The sequence below is a fragment of the Cololabis saira genome, chromosome 17 (genome assembly GCF_033807715.1).
Source record: "Cololabis saira isolate AMF1-May2022 chromosome 17, fColSai1.1, whole genome shotgun sequence".
NCBI classification, from domain to species: Eukaryota; Metazoa; Chordata; class Actinopteri; order Beloniformes; family Belonidae; genus Cololabis; species Cololabis saira.
The window spans coordinates 23880488-23897952 of NC_084603.1; the positions used below are offsets into that span (position 1 = coordinate 23880488).

Sequence of the window (17465 nt, forward strand, 5' to 3'; positions counted from 1 at the left end):
TTTTTCATGTGGTATATGCGAACTACAAACTTGTTTACCTACTTTGTAACTGGAACGCTGATAACTCGACTGTGACGTCATTCCCAGCTCCGAGTTCCGAGTTCCGAGGTAAATGGAACGCAGCACTACTAAAAGGCTCAGAGAACGCAAAACACATTAGAATGTGATTATAAAAGTGGCATGAGCGCCGAGGTGTATTTATCTTCTTTTTTTAAAAATTTACATCAGGTTAAAGCAGTTACTCAGTGTAAAATGTATTTCTTTTCATGCTGTGCATCCTAATGTGGTAGATCTGTAGAAAACCACGTGGTATCATCTCAAAAGGGATAAGGGGATGATGTCATCGTAAAAATACTGCAGCAAGCGGTCTGCAGTAATGCATGGCGGTTTGTGCAACAGTTGCAAGAGCAGGACTGTTATTATTTATGGGGAATCGCATCCAGAGAATGTTTTTGAACATTAGCTATGCCCTTTGTCATGGTTTTAGTTTAGAAAGAAAAAATAAATATACTCATTCTACTGGTGTCAAATTGTCAATGTGTGCATCGGCTATTTCAAAAGCCTAGTAAAAACTAAAGTGTAGGGTAATTCCACATTTCTTCATCCCTTTTTAAAAGTGCAAAATAGGTTTTAAAAAGAGAATTTTAAATATTTCCTATTCTAAAACTATGCAAATAATGTTTATACACACATACACACACTGCATATTTAAACCAGTTTGCCATTACCCTAATAAAACAGACGCACATGATGTCACATATGTATGTCTCATTTATTATCCCCCAATGTAAGCACCTTGTTCTCTGTGCTCCTCCATGCAAGTCCTTGCTCAGTTTTCAGAGTACACAAATCCAGAACAAAGTCAATAAGACTTAAGTTAAGTGCACTGGACTTTGTGCTTTAGGGAGGTGTTATTACAATGGTCACTCCACGAAGGAAGTGAAGGTGTCACCCCATACGGCAAGAGTACATGAGTGTATATTTGTATTATGTTGAAACTGGAAAAGCTATTGCATCCTAACAATCTTCTCATGCTTTATGCCAGTGGTCTTCTGCGCCAAAGCCTTGCTGGTTTTCACTCTGGCCATGAGGATGAGGTTATACCAGTGAAGGCCACAGATAAAGACTTCATCATTTCAGATCTTAAGATCAGGATGGAGAGAGGACCAATACAGAGCCGCAGTTCTACGCCACCACAACACTAGACTGAGACAAGCCTATACAGTAAGTGCTGTTGAAATGCTACCCCCAACTCCACTGTCTATTATACATTCATTATTTATGCCTATTATGTTCCAGTATTAAAGGAAACCAGACTCCTAACAAAACAGACTTTGTCATTTCGTTCTTTTTTTTTTTTCCTTCTCCATTGTGTGATTGTGTTACTCTGGGTGATTATTAAGCAACAGCAATATTTTGAGTGCCAGTTCCTGGTCAGTGACACATTGGCATTACACATCAGGGCAAGTGAAATGACCCCTAAGGCAAAAAAACATGACGTACAAACAGGCTGTGTAAATAAAGCAGAGCTTGTTCACAAGGCAAAGGGTCTCCCACCACAAACATGTCTTGTGTAGTGCAAAAACGTGTCCATGCTGAATTTAACATTGTTTAGAACTAATCATGCAATGAGGATGCTCTACACCCAAATAAATCCATACTATGTCTTTATATGGGCCAGATGTGAAGTCAATCATCTGCATGTCAGTCATTCTCATCACCAACTTTGCTTTATCGGCTGTTCAGTTACTCAGACTTAATTGCAATTCCAGTCAAAAATAATAAAGCAAGCAAAGTGATATTTGCAACCATGAGAAACAGGTCCCCTTTGAAGCATTCAGTGACTAAGAAGGGAGAATAGAGCATGATCGTTTTAGGAGAAGAAAACAACATTTAGGGAAAGGATGCAAATAGCTGCAGGTATAAAAAAATAAAACAAGAAACATAAGCTGATCATTGGAAACACAAATGTCACACCTCAAGAGAAACCTGTGACATATCTGTGTGCAGCTAGACTGCCCTTAAGTGAAAGGCACTGTGTACTGAAACAGGGCCATGATGGTTTCATCACATTATCCAGGTCCGTTTGCAAAACACTGACCCAAAGGCCAGAATAAATTAGTTCTGAGGTCAAATATGCAAAAAAAAAAAAAAAAAGTAAGATAAGATCAGTCTCTGTTACCAAGGTTACAATCCACACACTACAGAGGGTGGTAGTTAGCCTTCCATTGCAATTTTAATAACAAGTTGAGACAACCAGCATGATAAAAATAGAAGTAGCAGCCAGGTTTGAATATGAAGAAGAGACAGATGCAATTTTTAGTAGTAGCTCTCTGTTGCAGCAGCAGAAGGGAACTTGAAGCATCTGTTTAGTAAAGCTACAGTACACTGTGTTTGCCCTGTGAACCCCATACAATGCACAAAAGTTGAGCTGTGTTTGGCTCAGAGTGGTCAAAGACAACTAGTCAAGTGGCATAACATGTCAGCATTGGTATAGCACAATAATAAAGAAATCTTAAATGTTGTTAAGTGCAGCAAAGCTCATACAATTTCAGTGTTATCCATGAAGAAAAAGACACCCACACTATAGTCAATCCAATAAGATTAACTGTTAATCTGACAAAAATATATATATATTAGGTAGATATAAAGCACCCATTGTGGCAGGTTAAATTTCCTTGAAATCTATTTCTTATAATTTAAATAGGCAACTGTATGATTAATCAGACCGTGGAACACTAAGTCCAAAATCAAAGGAGAAGTAGGCATTGACAAAGTATTTATAGTTACATATATAGATATACGTTCCTCATATTCATCAAATTAAGAAATAAAGGTAATCAACCACTTGTCTACTCTGATTAAAATTGTTTGAAGGCTGCAAAATAATTTCCCTTTGCTTTCTTAGAGGGACTGTTTCAAAGAAAAAGAAAAAGTGCAAGAGATATTGCAAGAAATGATACTTAAAGTTGGTGATGCAAATGTGACACAAAAAGATGCAGACACAAAACATACAGAAAGTGTGGGTCTGTGTTTTATAAAGCCAGTTTGCCAACCAGCTGGCATAAACGGCATTGTATAATCCACTTCTGACCCTGAAACCTGACAGATCCACACTTTAGTACCTTAAAGGGCCTCAATCCAAACAAAAACAAAACAAAAAAACATTTTAAATCCCCAGTGAGGTGCAACTGCAAAGCCTGGCAAGGTTTCCCCTTAAAATGGAGATCATACTAAGACAATAAGAATAATACACAGTGGGACACCACTTGTGTATGCCTTTCACTTTCAGGACTGGCACTTCTTTTGTCAACATTTGCTAATCTTTGATTGCTTCAGATGCCCACCTCTCAAGGTGCATGTCATTTATTTGTGTCCCCCACATGTCCTGTGACACTCTTCTATGTGGTTTGTGAGCCATGAGCGTCCCCATCAGGGCTGAGGGCAGCTGGTCGGCCTTGAGCTAAAGCACTGACAGAAACAATTGGCAGACGAGGACCTTCACTCACTAAGTTCTCATATTCGCTACTGTCATCTTCTTCCTCTTCATCATCATCATCATCCTCATCGTGGTCGTCATCATCCTCCTGTCCTGCAGCTTGTCTGTCTAATGAATCAGAGCTTGATCCATCACCATTTCCAAGGTATGGAGTGCTGGGATTGCTAATGGGATTAGGAGTGGAACTGGTGCCGAGGCCCAGGCCCATTCCCAGGCCCAGGTCTGACCCCAGCGGGGCCGGGGTCGGGTGTCCTGGAGAGCCCACAGCTTGAGGCCGGGGCAAAAGAGCAGCACTGGTGGGTGGGGAAGAAGACGACAGCAGATTGTCATCTTGGGATAAGAGGTCAGTGTAAGAGGGTGGGTTTGGTGAGGTACTGGGCCGCTCTGGAGCTGAGGGTGTGCGGAAGGTTATCCTGGATAGAGGTGAAGCCTCAGAAGTTTTAGTGGTCTCCTCTGGAGTGGAATGGGAGTCTGCATTTTGGACTTCACGGAGCCCTGTCCAACAAAAAGGATGTAAATGTTAAAAAAGGTCAATTCCGTGGAGTAAAACATGTTTATGCTTCAATTAGTTGAAGCATATATATATATATATATATATATATATATATATATATATATAAAAGAGGCGTATCATTTCAGGCGCTTGACGGCACCCGTAGTTCGAGGAAAAGACTGGTGAACTGAAAGATGGAGAATGAAAAGCGACTTTTGAACAGCAAGATTTTAATCGTTGGCCAGCACTAATATAATATATATATATACATACACACACACACACACACACGCATACACACACACATATACATACACACACATATACATACTTCTTTCCTCGGCTGCAGTCCTGTGCTTCCTGAGAGCAATTTGTTGTTTGAGTTTGTTCACGTCCTCTTGGATTTTCTCTTTAACACGCTCACTTTGTTCGACCTCCACACACACAGCCTACAAATTTACCAAAAAAGAAAAAGGTAGATTAAAGAAAAACAGGTGGACAAACAATTTAAAAATCTATGTTTTATGAAACATCAAACAGACAGGTGTAGTCAACTTACTTGGACTTTATCTTGCAGTGCACTGTAAACTTGGAATATTGTTCGGATATCCTTCATTACTCCATCTTTGTCAAAAAACTCGGCACTGCAAAAGTATTTACAAATTCAGACTTCAATTAAATTTTAAAAACTAGAACATTAAGGAGTTTGTTAATAAAGATCGAGATCCCATTATATAAAAGTGTTAAGACAACAAAAATGGCCAAGTTGTTAAAGTGTAGATTAAATTAGCTTTGACTGTCTCACACTCACCAAACACACAAAAACAAACTAGGTGAGTAAGCTGAGCTGAAAACTGGATGATCTCAGATAGTGGAAAGAGAGGTCTGACTAAATCCTTAGTCTAGATAACACTCATCTACTACAGAAACGGTGAATCTAAGTTTAGATACAAAGACACAGAAATACAAGCCAACACACGTACCGACTGTAACACAGTTAGGCACAAGAATGCAGGGTGGCAGTTGTATAAAGTTATGTCCTCAAGGTGAATCTGTACTATATCATTAGGTGAAAACAGTGGAATGCTGCAACACCACACAAACAGGATACCGGTACAGGTGATAGCCCGATTGGTTGTCAAACACCAGTCAAGCGCTAAAATTGGGGCCCAAAACCTACCCATGCTCTTTGATGACCTTGGCATAGTTGACAGAGGTGTTGGGCACTGAAGAGACTTTGTATTCCTGTTGGCTCGTGTTCCCAAGGTTTGGGATAGTGAGTGTAATCCTCTGGTTGTACCTACTGGGTAAAAATGACCAGTTAGCATCTTTAGAGACAAAAAATATTGTAACCATACCAAAACACAGCATGTTTATTTCCAGAAACTGAAATGACAAATTGTAATCCCACTAATAACGTTTCAGACATAATGTTGTGAATAGACCATGTCAAATTTCAAATCAAAAACCTTATATATGCCAGATACACAATCAGGGGATCTACTAGAAAATGTGATAACATATGGCAGCCTTTCTTAATGTTTGTTGAAGATATGGACAATATAGTACTCTAAACCTCTGTTACTTCAGTCATCTTTACTATTGTATCTCTTTTTTGTTTTTTGTTATCTGGCTATATGAACTCTGAATATTGAACTTTATATTTCATACTTTGAACTCTATATATCTGGTATTTGTGGGGGGGGGGGGTTCGATGGGATTTTTGATTTCTTCTTGTGTGTTCTGTTGAACTTATGTTTGATTTGTAAATTATAACTTGTAAAACTAAATAAATAAAATGACTGTATATATGCAAGTTAAATGAAAATTCTCTTTTCTATCAGAAACTCACTTTACACCTTTACATTACAAGCAGCATTTTTTGTAGCTTTTAAAGCAACATTGAAGTTAAGCAGAAAAAGAAGGATATATGTGCAAACAAATGCAACTGCAGTAAATAGGCAGCTTCCAGACTGCCCAATATGTTTTTCTGAGTTTATCAGGTGTAGAGTAGAAATGCCAGATAAAAACCTTTACAGTTACACTGCAGCCGTATTTATAAACATTCTACAGGAAAATCAATATGTAAAGAATGATAGCTTTTAAGATGGAAGGGAAATAGGCTCAACATCAACAATGATTTCAACTTTCATTCCATTTGTTTGGGGGAATTTTTAAAAGGGTCAGAAAGAATCCAGTTGCAGAAGTTTTAGAAATGTGCTGAAGGAGGGTTTAAACTGGAGCATGATATTTGTATAAGCTGTAGTGCAGCCAAGTACAGATAAGGCGTATTGAACTGGAGCAGAGCATATTTCTTTAGAAAGCAGAGAATGACTCGGAATGAGGTCAGCATTATCAAGGAGAGCAGCATGCTATCATATCCCCTTATATGTGCTGCGGATTAACTCAAATATGATGAACACTCAACAGTCTGACAAGATACCAGGTTTGTGTGCGTTCATGCAGGTCAACACGCTGTTATCACCTGCGGTTTGGTCTGAAGAGCACATACTCCAGTGCATGTGTGGAGTTGTTGGCAGTAGAGATGAAGCTCAAAAGAAGGAAGACGAGGTCGGGCACACCGAGCAGCTCAGTGAGCTGTTTGTGGATGATCTGCTCTCTGAACGACATCTGCTGCTGTGTGTTCCTTCGAAACCGGTACCAACCGATTACATTCTACACAGCCAAAGAAATACTTTATTAAACTTAAATAGTTTGAGATGCAAAATACGACATAAGTTTGTAGTCAATCATGGGTTTAAAATAAAAATATACATACATCAAGAAATTAAGAAAAAAAAAATCATCAAATTAATTAGTTTCAATATCAGCCCAGCTTTGGTACGAGGTTAATAAAATGAAAAAAAGACAAAAATAAGAATAAAATGACTCACTTTCCGCCTATCTTTAAGAATGCTGTTGAAATTTTCTTCGTTGATTTTACCTGTGTAGTCATAAAAGCTGAGGAGAGGGAAAAAGAAACCAAGTTGAAACATATTCAAGTTGTTCCTGCTGCTCCTCTGCCACAGGTTTCTTCCAGTGCACAGTGTTGTCAGATGGAGCCATCTACTGTCCAATGTCTAATTAATTCAGTCCGTCTTAAAATGGACATAAGGGAGCTGACATAGCTGTATAAATGAAGAATATGACTGAGAAAAATATGAGAATATTTTTTACTTATATTAAGTTGACAACACTTTCTGTATAATGCCCCTTTACAATCTACCATACAATGTTTTTTTTAAACCATACAACAACAACATTTCAAGGTAGATCTTTAATGTTTTTCAAGCTTACTGTGGTTTAAATTGTTGCGGATCATTAATGACAACAATATCTGTAAAACACTGGTATAAATTGTGAAAAATGGCACCTAACACCACCTACATCGACAACAGTTTGTAATAGCAGAGCTCATAGCTTACCTAAACAAATGTGTACACGGAACGTGGTTGTGTATTTCTGGTGGAAATAAACAATGAGAAATGTTTTAGTTAAACACTCTTTTTAGAGCAGTCATAATATTGTAACAACATTTACATAGCAATAACAATGGTAATACATTACAGTGTCCAAGTAAGTCATGATTTTGAGAGATTTAGGTTTCAAAATGCAAAGCAATTGACAAAGACTAGCAGGTACACAGAAAACAAGGCAAAATTGGATAGCTCAGTGGATTGAGTGTGCGCCATTTACAAAGGCTATCACCCTGTGCAGGTTCGAGTCCAGGCCTGTCGCTCTTTGCTGCTTGTTTTCCCCTCTCTCGACCCATTTCCTGTCCACCAACTTTCACAATAAAAGGCCACTAATTCCACAAAATCTTTAAAATAAGTAAATGAATTTAAAAAATAAGGCCTAATTATGTCTTGCTTACGTCAAAATATTCTCAAAGTTTAAAAATTTAATTCATGAAGCTCGCACTTTATTTACTGTGACTTAAAGCTGTTGTCACAGTTTATTTAATCACATCACTTGTTACATGTACTGCTGACATTGAAATCTCACAAAATCTGTGTTTATCTAACAACTCACCTACTACTTGGACGAATTCGGCACTGCTGATCTGTGCGTCGCTGATGCTTACAGTCTCTTCTTGCCTGACATCTCCTAATAGGAAGCCCTCCTGTGTAAACACATTATATATTCAAAGAAACACCCAGAAAATAATAAAAACAGTGAAAAAAAAATCAAGTTGTCAATTGATATTTTTCCTAAAGATTTAGCCATGCAAACTTTATTTATAAAAAGTATTTGAAAACAGCAACCGCTGAACATAGGAATAAAAGCAAATATGAGTAAAATAAATAAACTAAAAGACACAATTAAAAACATAAAACAATAAATCAATATAAAATAAAAATCTAACCCTGGGTCAAATCCCAAGTGAAAGAAATGGCTCCTAAGAGCTGATTTAAAAACAGTTGAGGAAGAAGCCTTTCTAAAACATAATGGCAACCAATTCCAATATTTGGGAGGTGCAACAGCAAAAGCCCTGTCCCCCTTGAATGTCTGCTGTGTCTTGGCACACCCAGGAACAGCTGATCAGCTGATCTGACTGAACAGGGTGGGGAGTGTAAGCAGCAGCACAGAGAAGTAGGGCAGGACAAGACCATTTAAAGATTTAAAAACAAAATTATTTTAAAAACAACTTTAAAATGGACATGTGCTCTATTTTCCATGTTCCGTTACATGGTTGCATTAACATTTTTCCCCATCAGGAAGAAGAGGTCAATGCCAACATACAAGGAATCAAAGTAATGTAGCCAAGTTGTAATAAAGGTACGGGTCACTGTTTTAAGGTGATCCACTGACATAATGTTTTGAATCTTTTACAATTGTCTCAGCTGAAAGAAGATAAATATCAACCATGCACCATCTTAAAACCCAGGTGTGTGACAGCAAGCTTTCCATACTGACCTATGGGGCTCATATCCACAGAGGAAAACCCGCTGGTGACACCAGGACCAAAATCAATCAACTCTGTCTTCTATTCATTAAAATATAAGAAGTTCCGAGCCATCCAAGCTTTAAGCTCCTTGAGACACACTTAAAGCTTGTGTGAAGGGGCAATGCTTTTGTTTTGTTTCATCTCCATAACAATGGAAAGCCTTTTTGTGCCTTCCAAGAATTTCAAAAAGTTCTAACTACAAATGAATGAAAACCAAAATGAACAACAGGAACTACCCACTGTTTGTCTTAAGGTAGTTAACTTACGTTTGACATCTGCATTTTAGTGAACATCGAATGACATCAACATCATTATCAAGGGAACATGCAGACACACACATAAAAAAAATAAATAAATCCCCCAAAATAAGGAAAAGCGTGATTCATCACATTTTGTGGACAAAGGTGGTTGTGTCCCATGGCCTGACACTGCTGATTCGTTAGCAATGACTGTAAAAACAAAGGGAGCTATGGTTCTACGATGCAACTTTCACAATCTGCAATGTGAATTTTTGTGAACAGCAAAGCAAGTTTTCCTCAAACTCAAAGAACTTTACATTTAGTAAAGTCTGTGAAGAAGGAATGTATAGCCTTATAAACTTTGGACTTACTACTTGAACTTAAGTAAGGATCCCTTTCACCATGGCCCAGAGATAAGAACTAAATAACTCCCCAGGAATGCAGGGAAACCTGAACCTAAACCAGAGACAACTGAGGAAAACAAATGCAAACAGCGTCAGCTGAGCTCACTAAAACGCTCCTGAAAGGCTTCTTCGTCTATCCATTAATCACAAATTATCCTCTTCTTGGGTTTACAAACACTAAACATAAGCCCATCCAATTATAGAAAGGATAAGGATCTTTGTGGTTAATAGACAAAAAAACAAACTTGAGTTCAAGTAACATTACTGAAAGTCTAACAACGCAAAAACATGACACATTAAATTACTCAGCTATAACCTTCCATATTAAAAAGTTTCCTGACTTTACTGTTATTGATGTGATAGTTAATGTACAGATTATAGCAGGTGGACGTGACTGTGCAGCTGCACACGGAAGTCCCTTCACTTGTTAAGGCTGATTTATGGTTCTGCGTTATATCAACAACGTACGGTGTGCGCCCCGCGTACCCGCCGCCGTAGGCTCTGCGTCGATTTAGCCTCGCTAACACGCTAAGGAGCCCGGTGCTGGCTATTCCATGGAGCTCAAAGTTTCCACATTGCATTGCATGTTCCGATACAGCAGGTATTGGGAAAAATACAGATCTCCACAGCAAATAACATATCCAGCTAGTTAACACTTGCAGCTGTAATTGGTTGTGTTATTTTAGGTTGCTTTTCTGTTGCTGCAGCTCCAGTCTGATCAGAGCAGAGCTGCCGGGTGATAGACGGCCCCACAGCAGCTAGCAGCAACAGGATAGTGACAGTGGGAAAACAACATAAACTAACACAGGTAACGGAGGACTACACGCGTTACGGAGCTGCACACGCTTGAGCGGCCGCTGCAGGGCGTCGCGTCGGAACAGATGCAGATACTTACATGGTCTGAGTTGCTGTTGGCGCTGTGAAAACACACAGAACTAAAAGTATAACCTGAAATGGATGCCGCCATGATTGAAGCATCCCTAGCAATCCCAGCAACCCCTGCGGTGGCAGACGCGCTCTGATTTATGGTCCCGCGTTACACCAACGCAGAGCCTACGGCGTAGGGTACGCAGTGACGCGCACCGTACTACACCGTAGGCTCTGCGTCGATTTAACGCGGAACCATAATTTAGGCTTAAGTGTGGTGCCCCACACTTGAAGTGCCCTCTCTTCCCACATTTACGGTAAAAAAAGGGAAATTTACTATAGATTTACATTATTTTATTTTAAAGCTCCATCAGATTGGAATAATCTTCCTCTCTTTTTGCGTTCTATTACCTCTTTTCATTATTTTAAGTTGTCATTATATTCTCATCTTAAAACAAATTGCCTATGTTTTTATTTTATTTATGTATTTTTTGTCCTTTTTTTCTATTTATTCATTTTTTCTCTGTTATGTTATATTGATCTCATTGTTTCAGTTATTCAATTAGTCTTCTTTGTAACGAGACTTATGTGTGTAGGGGTTGTGTGTGGGAGGGTGAGCAAGTTGTCTGTGTTTGTTTTATGTATGTCTGTACTGTAATGTAATATATTGTAATGTTGTATGTTTTATGGGAACCCCTTGAAAATGAGATGTTACATCTCAAGGGGCTATCCTTTCATAAATTCTACAAATTCTACATGAACGTATTGCTGAAGTACATGCTCAATATTCATACAAATAAATGTAAGACAAGCAACCAACTAAGAGTAATACCACAGATTAGACATGAGTCTACAAACGCCATACTACACTGATGCTCCAATCAGAATAAGACTCACATGCCAATGTAAAATGTTAACATTTTATAATCATTTCCATCATATATGGCCTGTCTGAGGACTACATGCAAAACTATTACAGCATATGACTAAACAATCAAACAGGCCTACTGAATGAGCTGATGTGAAGGTAGGGGACAGCACACTCACTCAAACGCAATTATTTTTATTTTATTATTATTATTATTATTATTATTATTATTATTATTATTATTATTATTATTATTATTATTATTATTATTATTATTATTATTTTAATGTATTTTTACTGTATAATTGGTTACTGCTGTACCTTTTTGCTTCTCTTCCAGCAAGATATTACATATACAGGAATGTCTCAGAAAATTAGAATATTGTGATAAAGTTCTTTATTTTCTGTAATGGAATTAAAAAAACAAAAATGTCATACATTCTGGATTCATTACAAATCAACTGAAATATTGCAGCCTTTTATTATTTTAATATTGCTGATTATGGTTTACAGTTTAAGATTAAGATTCCCAGAATATTAAATTTTTTTTAGATAGGATATTTGAGTTTTCTTAAACTGTAAACCATGATCAGCAATATTCAAATAATAAAAGGCTTGCATTATTTCAGTTGATTTGTAATGAATAAAGAATGTATGACATTTATGTTTTTGTAATTGCATTACAGAAAATCACAATATTCTAATTTTCTGAGACAGTCCTGTCCAGTCCAGATTAGTCCTTTGATCTGGTGCCCCCTCATTGGCTGGTTACCTGGGCGCTCGCCCGGTTCATCCGTGTAGGATGCGCTACTCACGCGCAATGTCTTGTGGGAAATGTAGTATGCACGGGGCAGACTCAGCTGCAGCATGGATGACGGCAGGGACAACTCGCGTGTTTGTGAAAACACCTCAGACTGTGAGGAAGACAGGTGTTCAGATAATGATTTTGAAACTTCAAAACTCGGGACCAAAGAATAGTAAGTGTTTTCAATGTGGCCATATAATTAACCTTACTCCCGTCCCGTCAGACTCCGTGGCTACCAGATAGGGCGTGAAAGCTAGCAGATGCAACTCTTAAAACTTTGCTCTGCGTTGTATGAGCCACCAGGGACACTTGGTAAAATATGTTTTCCTAATGTAGTACAACATTGCATTTGTAACTTAGGTTTGATGGTTAAAGCATGTGATGTGAACTGCTAAAGAAACCTTAGCTTTTCTATGTTAGCTGTTTGGGGTTAAGGTTTTAGATTTAAAACGTGGCTTTTGAAATTATTAAATGTTTTATATTTGTGATCACTAAAGTTGGGGCTTTTTTCATGAATATCCAGGTGTTATTTTATCATGGTAACTTTCAAGAAAAAAAACTGATTTTATTTATAGTAATATATGGTTTATGGTAATTAATAGTTTCAGGATGCTTATTCATTCATTCTTTGTTTTAACTGGTGACAATTGTGCTACAGTATGTTCAACACTAACTGTCAATGGTTGCCTTTCTCTGCAGCTGGGAAGAAGCATATCAGAAAGAACTTGAGACATTTAAAGACATAGGAGATATTGGTGAGATATGGTAAGAATCTAAAACAAAACAAAATAACTATAATCTGATCAAGACTTTTAGACAGACAAAAATGCAATAGCAGTATAAATTAAACGTCTACAGAATCTGCTATTTACAGGAGCTGATGTTACACCAGCACAACCATGACTAAAATTGTTTTTCTTACCTGATAACATAACTTCTGCTGCTGATAAAAGTCTTTGGGTTTCTGTTTTCTCATAAGGTTTGGTGAGGAAAGCATGAGCCGTGTGCTGAGATGGATGGACAAGGCCAAGATCGCAGAAAACGCTGCCATTCTTGATATCGGCACTGGAAATGGAGCCTTTTTGGTAGAATTGGTGTGGATATTTTGAAAATTATTGTTATCCTTGTACATTTCATTTTAGTTTTCTTGAAAGAACCAGTTCAACAAAATCAAGGAACATTTCCAAAAACAGGATAATCTGGAGATTAGTAAGTGTAATAAGGGATTTTGTTTGTGGATGCATATGTAGCTGATCTTTTTGTCAAAGCTTATTAAGTGACCTTTATTGTACTTTTCTAAGAACTTCAGAAATCTCAACCCCAAATGCTGAACAAGTACCATCTGATTAATCACCGCCGAGTGAAATACATGGCCACGATTTAGGTAGTCTGAGCCTCCAATGCATATCAAGCTTTATTGGATAACCTTTTCAGAACAAATGTTTCTGTAATTGTTGAATAACCTTGTTCTTCATTCGCTTCCTTTTTTTTTTATACCCAGATTAAACACGGATACAAGAATCTGACTGGTATTGATTACTCTCCAGCCTCTGTAGAGTTGGCCAGAAGTGTTCTGCGGGCCGAGGGCTTGACTGATATCACCATAAAGGTGGGTTTATAAATGTCTTTTAAACCACCGACTAGCACTTAGTCTTGTCTTAAGAAACACATTCTCACTGAATGGGAGATTTTAAATGTATTCTTCATGCTTTCTAAATATGAGGCCTATAAAAAATCCTGTTTACTGATCTCCTTTCACCCAAAATATTCACAAAAATCTTAGCTTTTCATTTAAGCAAATGTACTAAAAAAAAAAAAGTTTCAACCAAATAAAACATGTCAACCTTTGGAAATGATGTACTATGATATCTTGTTTCACTGGGTTAAAATAATGATTTCAGTTCCATTTAATACTCTGTCACTATGGGAAAGTACTGAAAACAGTTACAGTGAGTCACAAACTTGCACAGCTGGCCAAATTCTAAAAAAATTCCAGATTTCAAAACGATCAACCAGAAATGAAAGTGCCCACGTTTTGTTACAAGTTTCTGGGATTTTTTGAATACACGTTGTAGTCTGGTGAGATCAAAGTAGAGCTTTTTGGCAGCAAACATCTGCTGCAATTTGTTGTAAACAAAGAGAAGCCCCTCAGTCTCCTCACTGTAGTAGGGTTGAGATTTTTTTGTGTGTTTTTTCTTCAGTTGGAATCCATAAACGCAGATTTACTAAGCTGGTGATATTAGTGTGTGATAAACAAAGAATAGCGCCAATGGGAGTCTCCACCTTCCAAGAAAGATCTTAAAACTGACCCAGTGTCCAAACACAGCCTCCACCTGCTTTGTTAGATAATGACCAATGCAGTGTGTACTATGAGTAGTGGAAGCTGTCATACTGTTCAAAACAAACAGACCTATAAAGAGCTTCTCTTCCAGAAAATAAAGAATGAGAATATAAGACTTTTCTGCATCAAGGCATCATTGCCATTTGACTTCATATGCCTCTTCCTCGTTACCTGTGTTTGTGCACCAGCTATCACAACCCCTGTCAATCACAAGAATTACAAATTAATTTTATTCAGTGTTAAATAACTGTCTGCTCAGCAGGGAATTGTGCAGTGCAAAGCTTTGTAAATAATCTGATGTGATTTATGTAAACGCCTCCACTCACCAAAATTTACTGTCTGAAATAAAAAAAGGAAAACTTCACATTTCTACATATGAAGTAGGGACAGGTGCAGCGGTCACTGTGGCCACTACCTTCAACTTCTCACTATGTCAAAACACAGTTCTCACCAAAAGTGACACAAAGTGATGGTAAATCTGAGAACGTCATTGGAACAACAGTATACACACAAGACATCGGCGAATACCCTGCCTTTAATGCACAGATCTAGCATGTCGTGCGCCCCTTTTACATTGTCCGATGCAGGGTGGCGTGTGGAGCTGCCCGGCGAATGCTCACCTACGAGGGTAGTCTTAACCGCGGGTCAGGTCTAATGTACACCGGCGGGTGGCGGGTCGTGGGATGTTCACATTTTTGTATTGACTACTGTTATGCTTAAATAATATTTGTACAGCTAGGTGAAGACTTTTGTTGCAAAGATCCCCTTCTGTTAAGGTTCACACTGTTGATGCATCATGCATCCATACAGAATGAACTGCCTTCAGTCTTAAGTGCCACTAATACAATATAGCTTACAGTGAATTTGGCCCCAAGAAGGTTAGAGGAACCGTTACTGTGTTTACTCTTGGGGAGAGTGGGATGGCGAGACCTGGAATCTGATGGACATTTACCTGCCTCAAAGCAAAATGAAGTGGCAAGACTTATCACACATGTGCTTATACATGCACAAGTTTCAGGCTGTAAATGCTTGCTGGTCTATAAAGCTTGAGATGAGTGAGGTTTTCTCTCGTGTGTATACTCTAGTTCCTTATATTCATCACGTATCTATGAAAGTGTGCTTTGCTCAGGCAGAAGAGCTGCCATTAAAGTCAATATTGACCTTAGCTGGATGGGGAAGCACAGTGGTGTGCATGTGAAGGAGGAATGTTGGCATCTTGGTCATTTCTACAGTTCTGGTGAATGCCAAAATAATCAGAGTGCACTTTTTTTTTCCCCCTCAAAGGTCAGGGACAGGTTTAAATCTGTGTCAAGCCTGTCTCCAATAACATTAGTCACAGTCTGCTTCAGCATCTCCGCAGTATTTTCAGTTTTTAAACACATGCACATTTCTGCATGCAGTGAACCGCCCGATCCTCCGCCATAAATCTGACATTTTGTGACCCATGGTTTAAGAGTGTGTGGCTGGTGAATTCACCCTAGAGGTCTGAATCTGCCCTCTGTCCACCAAAAAATAAAAAAAAAGGTTGTTTCACTTATGAAATCCCAGGGCAGAAAAACTCCTGCAGGATTTACTGCTTTAATGTCAAGATTGGAATTTATTACAGTGAAATTAAACTGATCCTGTGAAGTAAAACACATTTTATCTCCAAACGATTGAATTCTCCCATAGTTTCAGGTTTTGCCATATATGTAAGGAGATACGTGGGATTTACCACAGTTTAATTGCTCCCTTTTTCTTTATTTCAGGAAATGGATTTCTTGAATTGTCAAGGAGAACTCAAGGGGTTTGACGTCTGTATCGATAAAGGAACGTTCGATGCAGTAAGCTTAAATCCAGAGGACACCAAGGAGAGCAAAAAACTGTATGCCCAAGCTTTAAAAGATGCTCTAAAAGACAATGGGTTTTTCATTATCACTTCTTGTAACTGGACGAAAGAGCAGCTAATAGAGAGATTTGGAGAAGGTGAGATGAAATTGTATATTACGTCTGGTAATATTTTTATGCAACAACTTGCTTTATGAGATCTGTGTTATTTTTATCAAATTTGGTATGATAGTGACACAAACTCAGGTACAGAGGTCTCAGAAATTAATCTATCAAATATGATACATCCAGCATTATAGGGTTAAAAGACTACAGACAACTTGACAAGTCTTTATCTTGTGAGGAAGATACTTTGTCTTTTGTCATTAAAACTCCACAGTGAACAACTGTTAGCTAAGATGCAAATAAGTTAAAACACGTAGAGTATGTTGTTTCTTCAGTGTGCATCATTCTGATTCAGAGTTGTCTACCTGTCATGGAAACGCTTTCTACCAGAGTTTAGTTGAACAACTGTCAAAACACAGACTCAGTTCCACAGTCACAACAGTTACCTGGCAGCTTGTTAGGCTGCAGGCAACAACAGCTTGTAAAGTCAGACGTTCGGCACGCCTCCACTAGCTGCCACTCGTCCTCCTGCAGTCACTGTGCAGAACCTGCAGGGGGCCAAAGTGGCTCGAGAGCTCATCTTTCACACTGACAGGCTGTCTTTACTGGGCCCCAGGAAGCAGCACAGATGGTGGATGGATAGCTGTTGACTCACAGTTCTCCTCCTAAACCCTTTAAAATACTCAATCCACAAGAAAAGAATCTTGGCATCTCTGTTGACACACTACTACTAATTTACATAGTGCCTATGTCCTAACTTGAAACATTTTCTCCATGTTGACCTGCAGGATTTGAGTTCGTACAGGAGTTGCCTACACCCAGTTTCCAGTTTGGAGGCAAGACTGGGAACAGTGTGGCAGCTCTCGTCTTCAGGAGACTGCATTGATGGATGCACCAGAAGAGGATTTATTTTTTTCTCAAATCCATTAATGCTGCAGCTTTTTCTGTTGAACACGAGCATTTATGTACTTAAAGACATTTATCAAGAACTCATGTTGAAAGACTTGTCTAATGAAGCAAATATGCAGCAACTGACTGAGACCTGGAATAAATCTGTCTTCTGTCTTAA

At 38.3% G+C, this 17465-nt stretch overlaps 2 protein-coding genes across 3 annotated transcripts; one reads left to right on the forward strand and one right to left on the reverse strand.

Moving 5' to 3' along the window:
* Positions 1-763: 763 nt before the first annotated feature.
* Positions 764-10558, reverse strand: abraxas2 (abraxas 2, BRISC complex subunit). Of its 2 annotated transcripts, none has more exons than XM_061744623.1 (9): positions 10479-10558; positions 8025-8115; positions 7418-7454; positions 6887-6953; positions 6478-6668; positions 5173-5292; positions 4552-4636; positions 4324-4441; positions 764-3994 (listed from the first exon to the last, which is right to left on the reverse strand). In XM_061744623.1, exons 1-9 carry the CDS (start codon positions 10548-10550, stop codon positions 3402-3404), a joined length of 1374 nt encoding a protein of 457 aa, XP_061600607.1. In that variant the 5' UTR covers positions 10551-10558; the 3' UTR covers positions 764-3401. The 2 variants fall into 2 exon arrangements, with proteins under 2 accessions (XP_061600607.1, XP_061600606.1); XM_061744622.1 differs by having other exon boundaries at positions 5173-5295.
* A 1599-nt stretch (positions 10559-12157) lies between these two features.
* eef1akmt2 (EEF1A lysine methyltransferase 2) lies at positions 12158-17465 on the forward strand. The gene is made up of 6 exons (XM_061744624.1): positions 12158-12295; positions 12823-12888; positions 13103-13217; positions 13625-13732; positions 16213-16429; positions 17185-17465. Exons 1-6 carry the CDS (start codon positions 12186-12188, stop codon positions 17280-17282), a joined length of 714 nt encoding a protein of 237 aa, XP_061600608.1. The 5' UTR covers positions 12158-12185; the 3' UTR covers positions 17283-17465.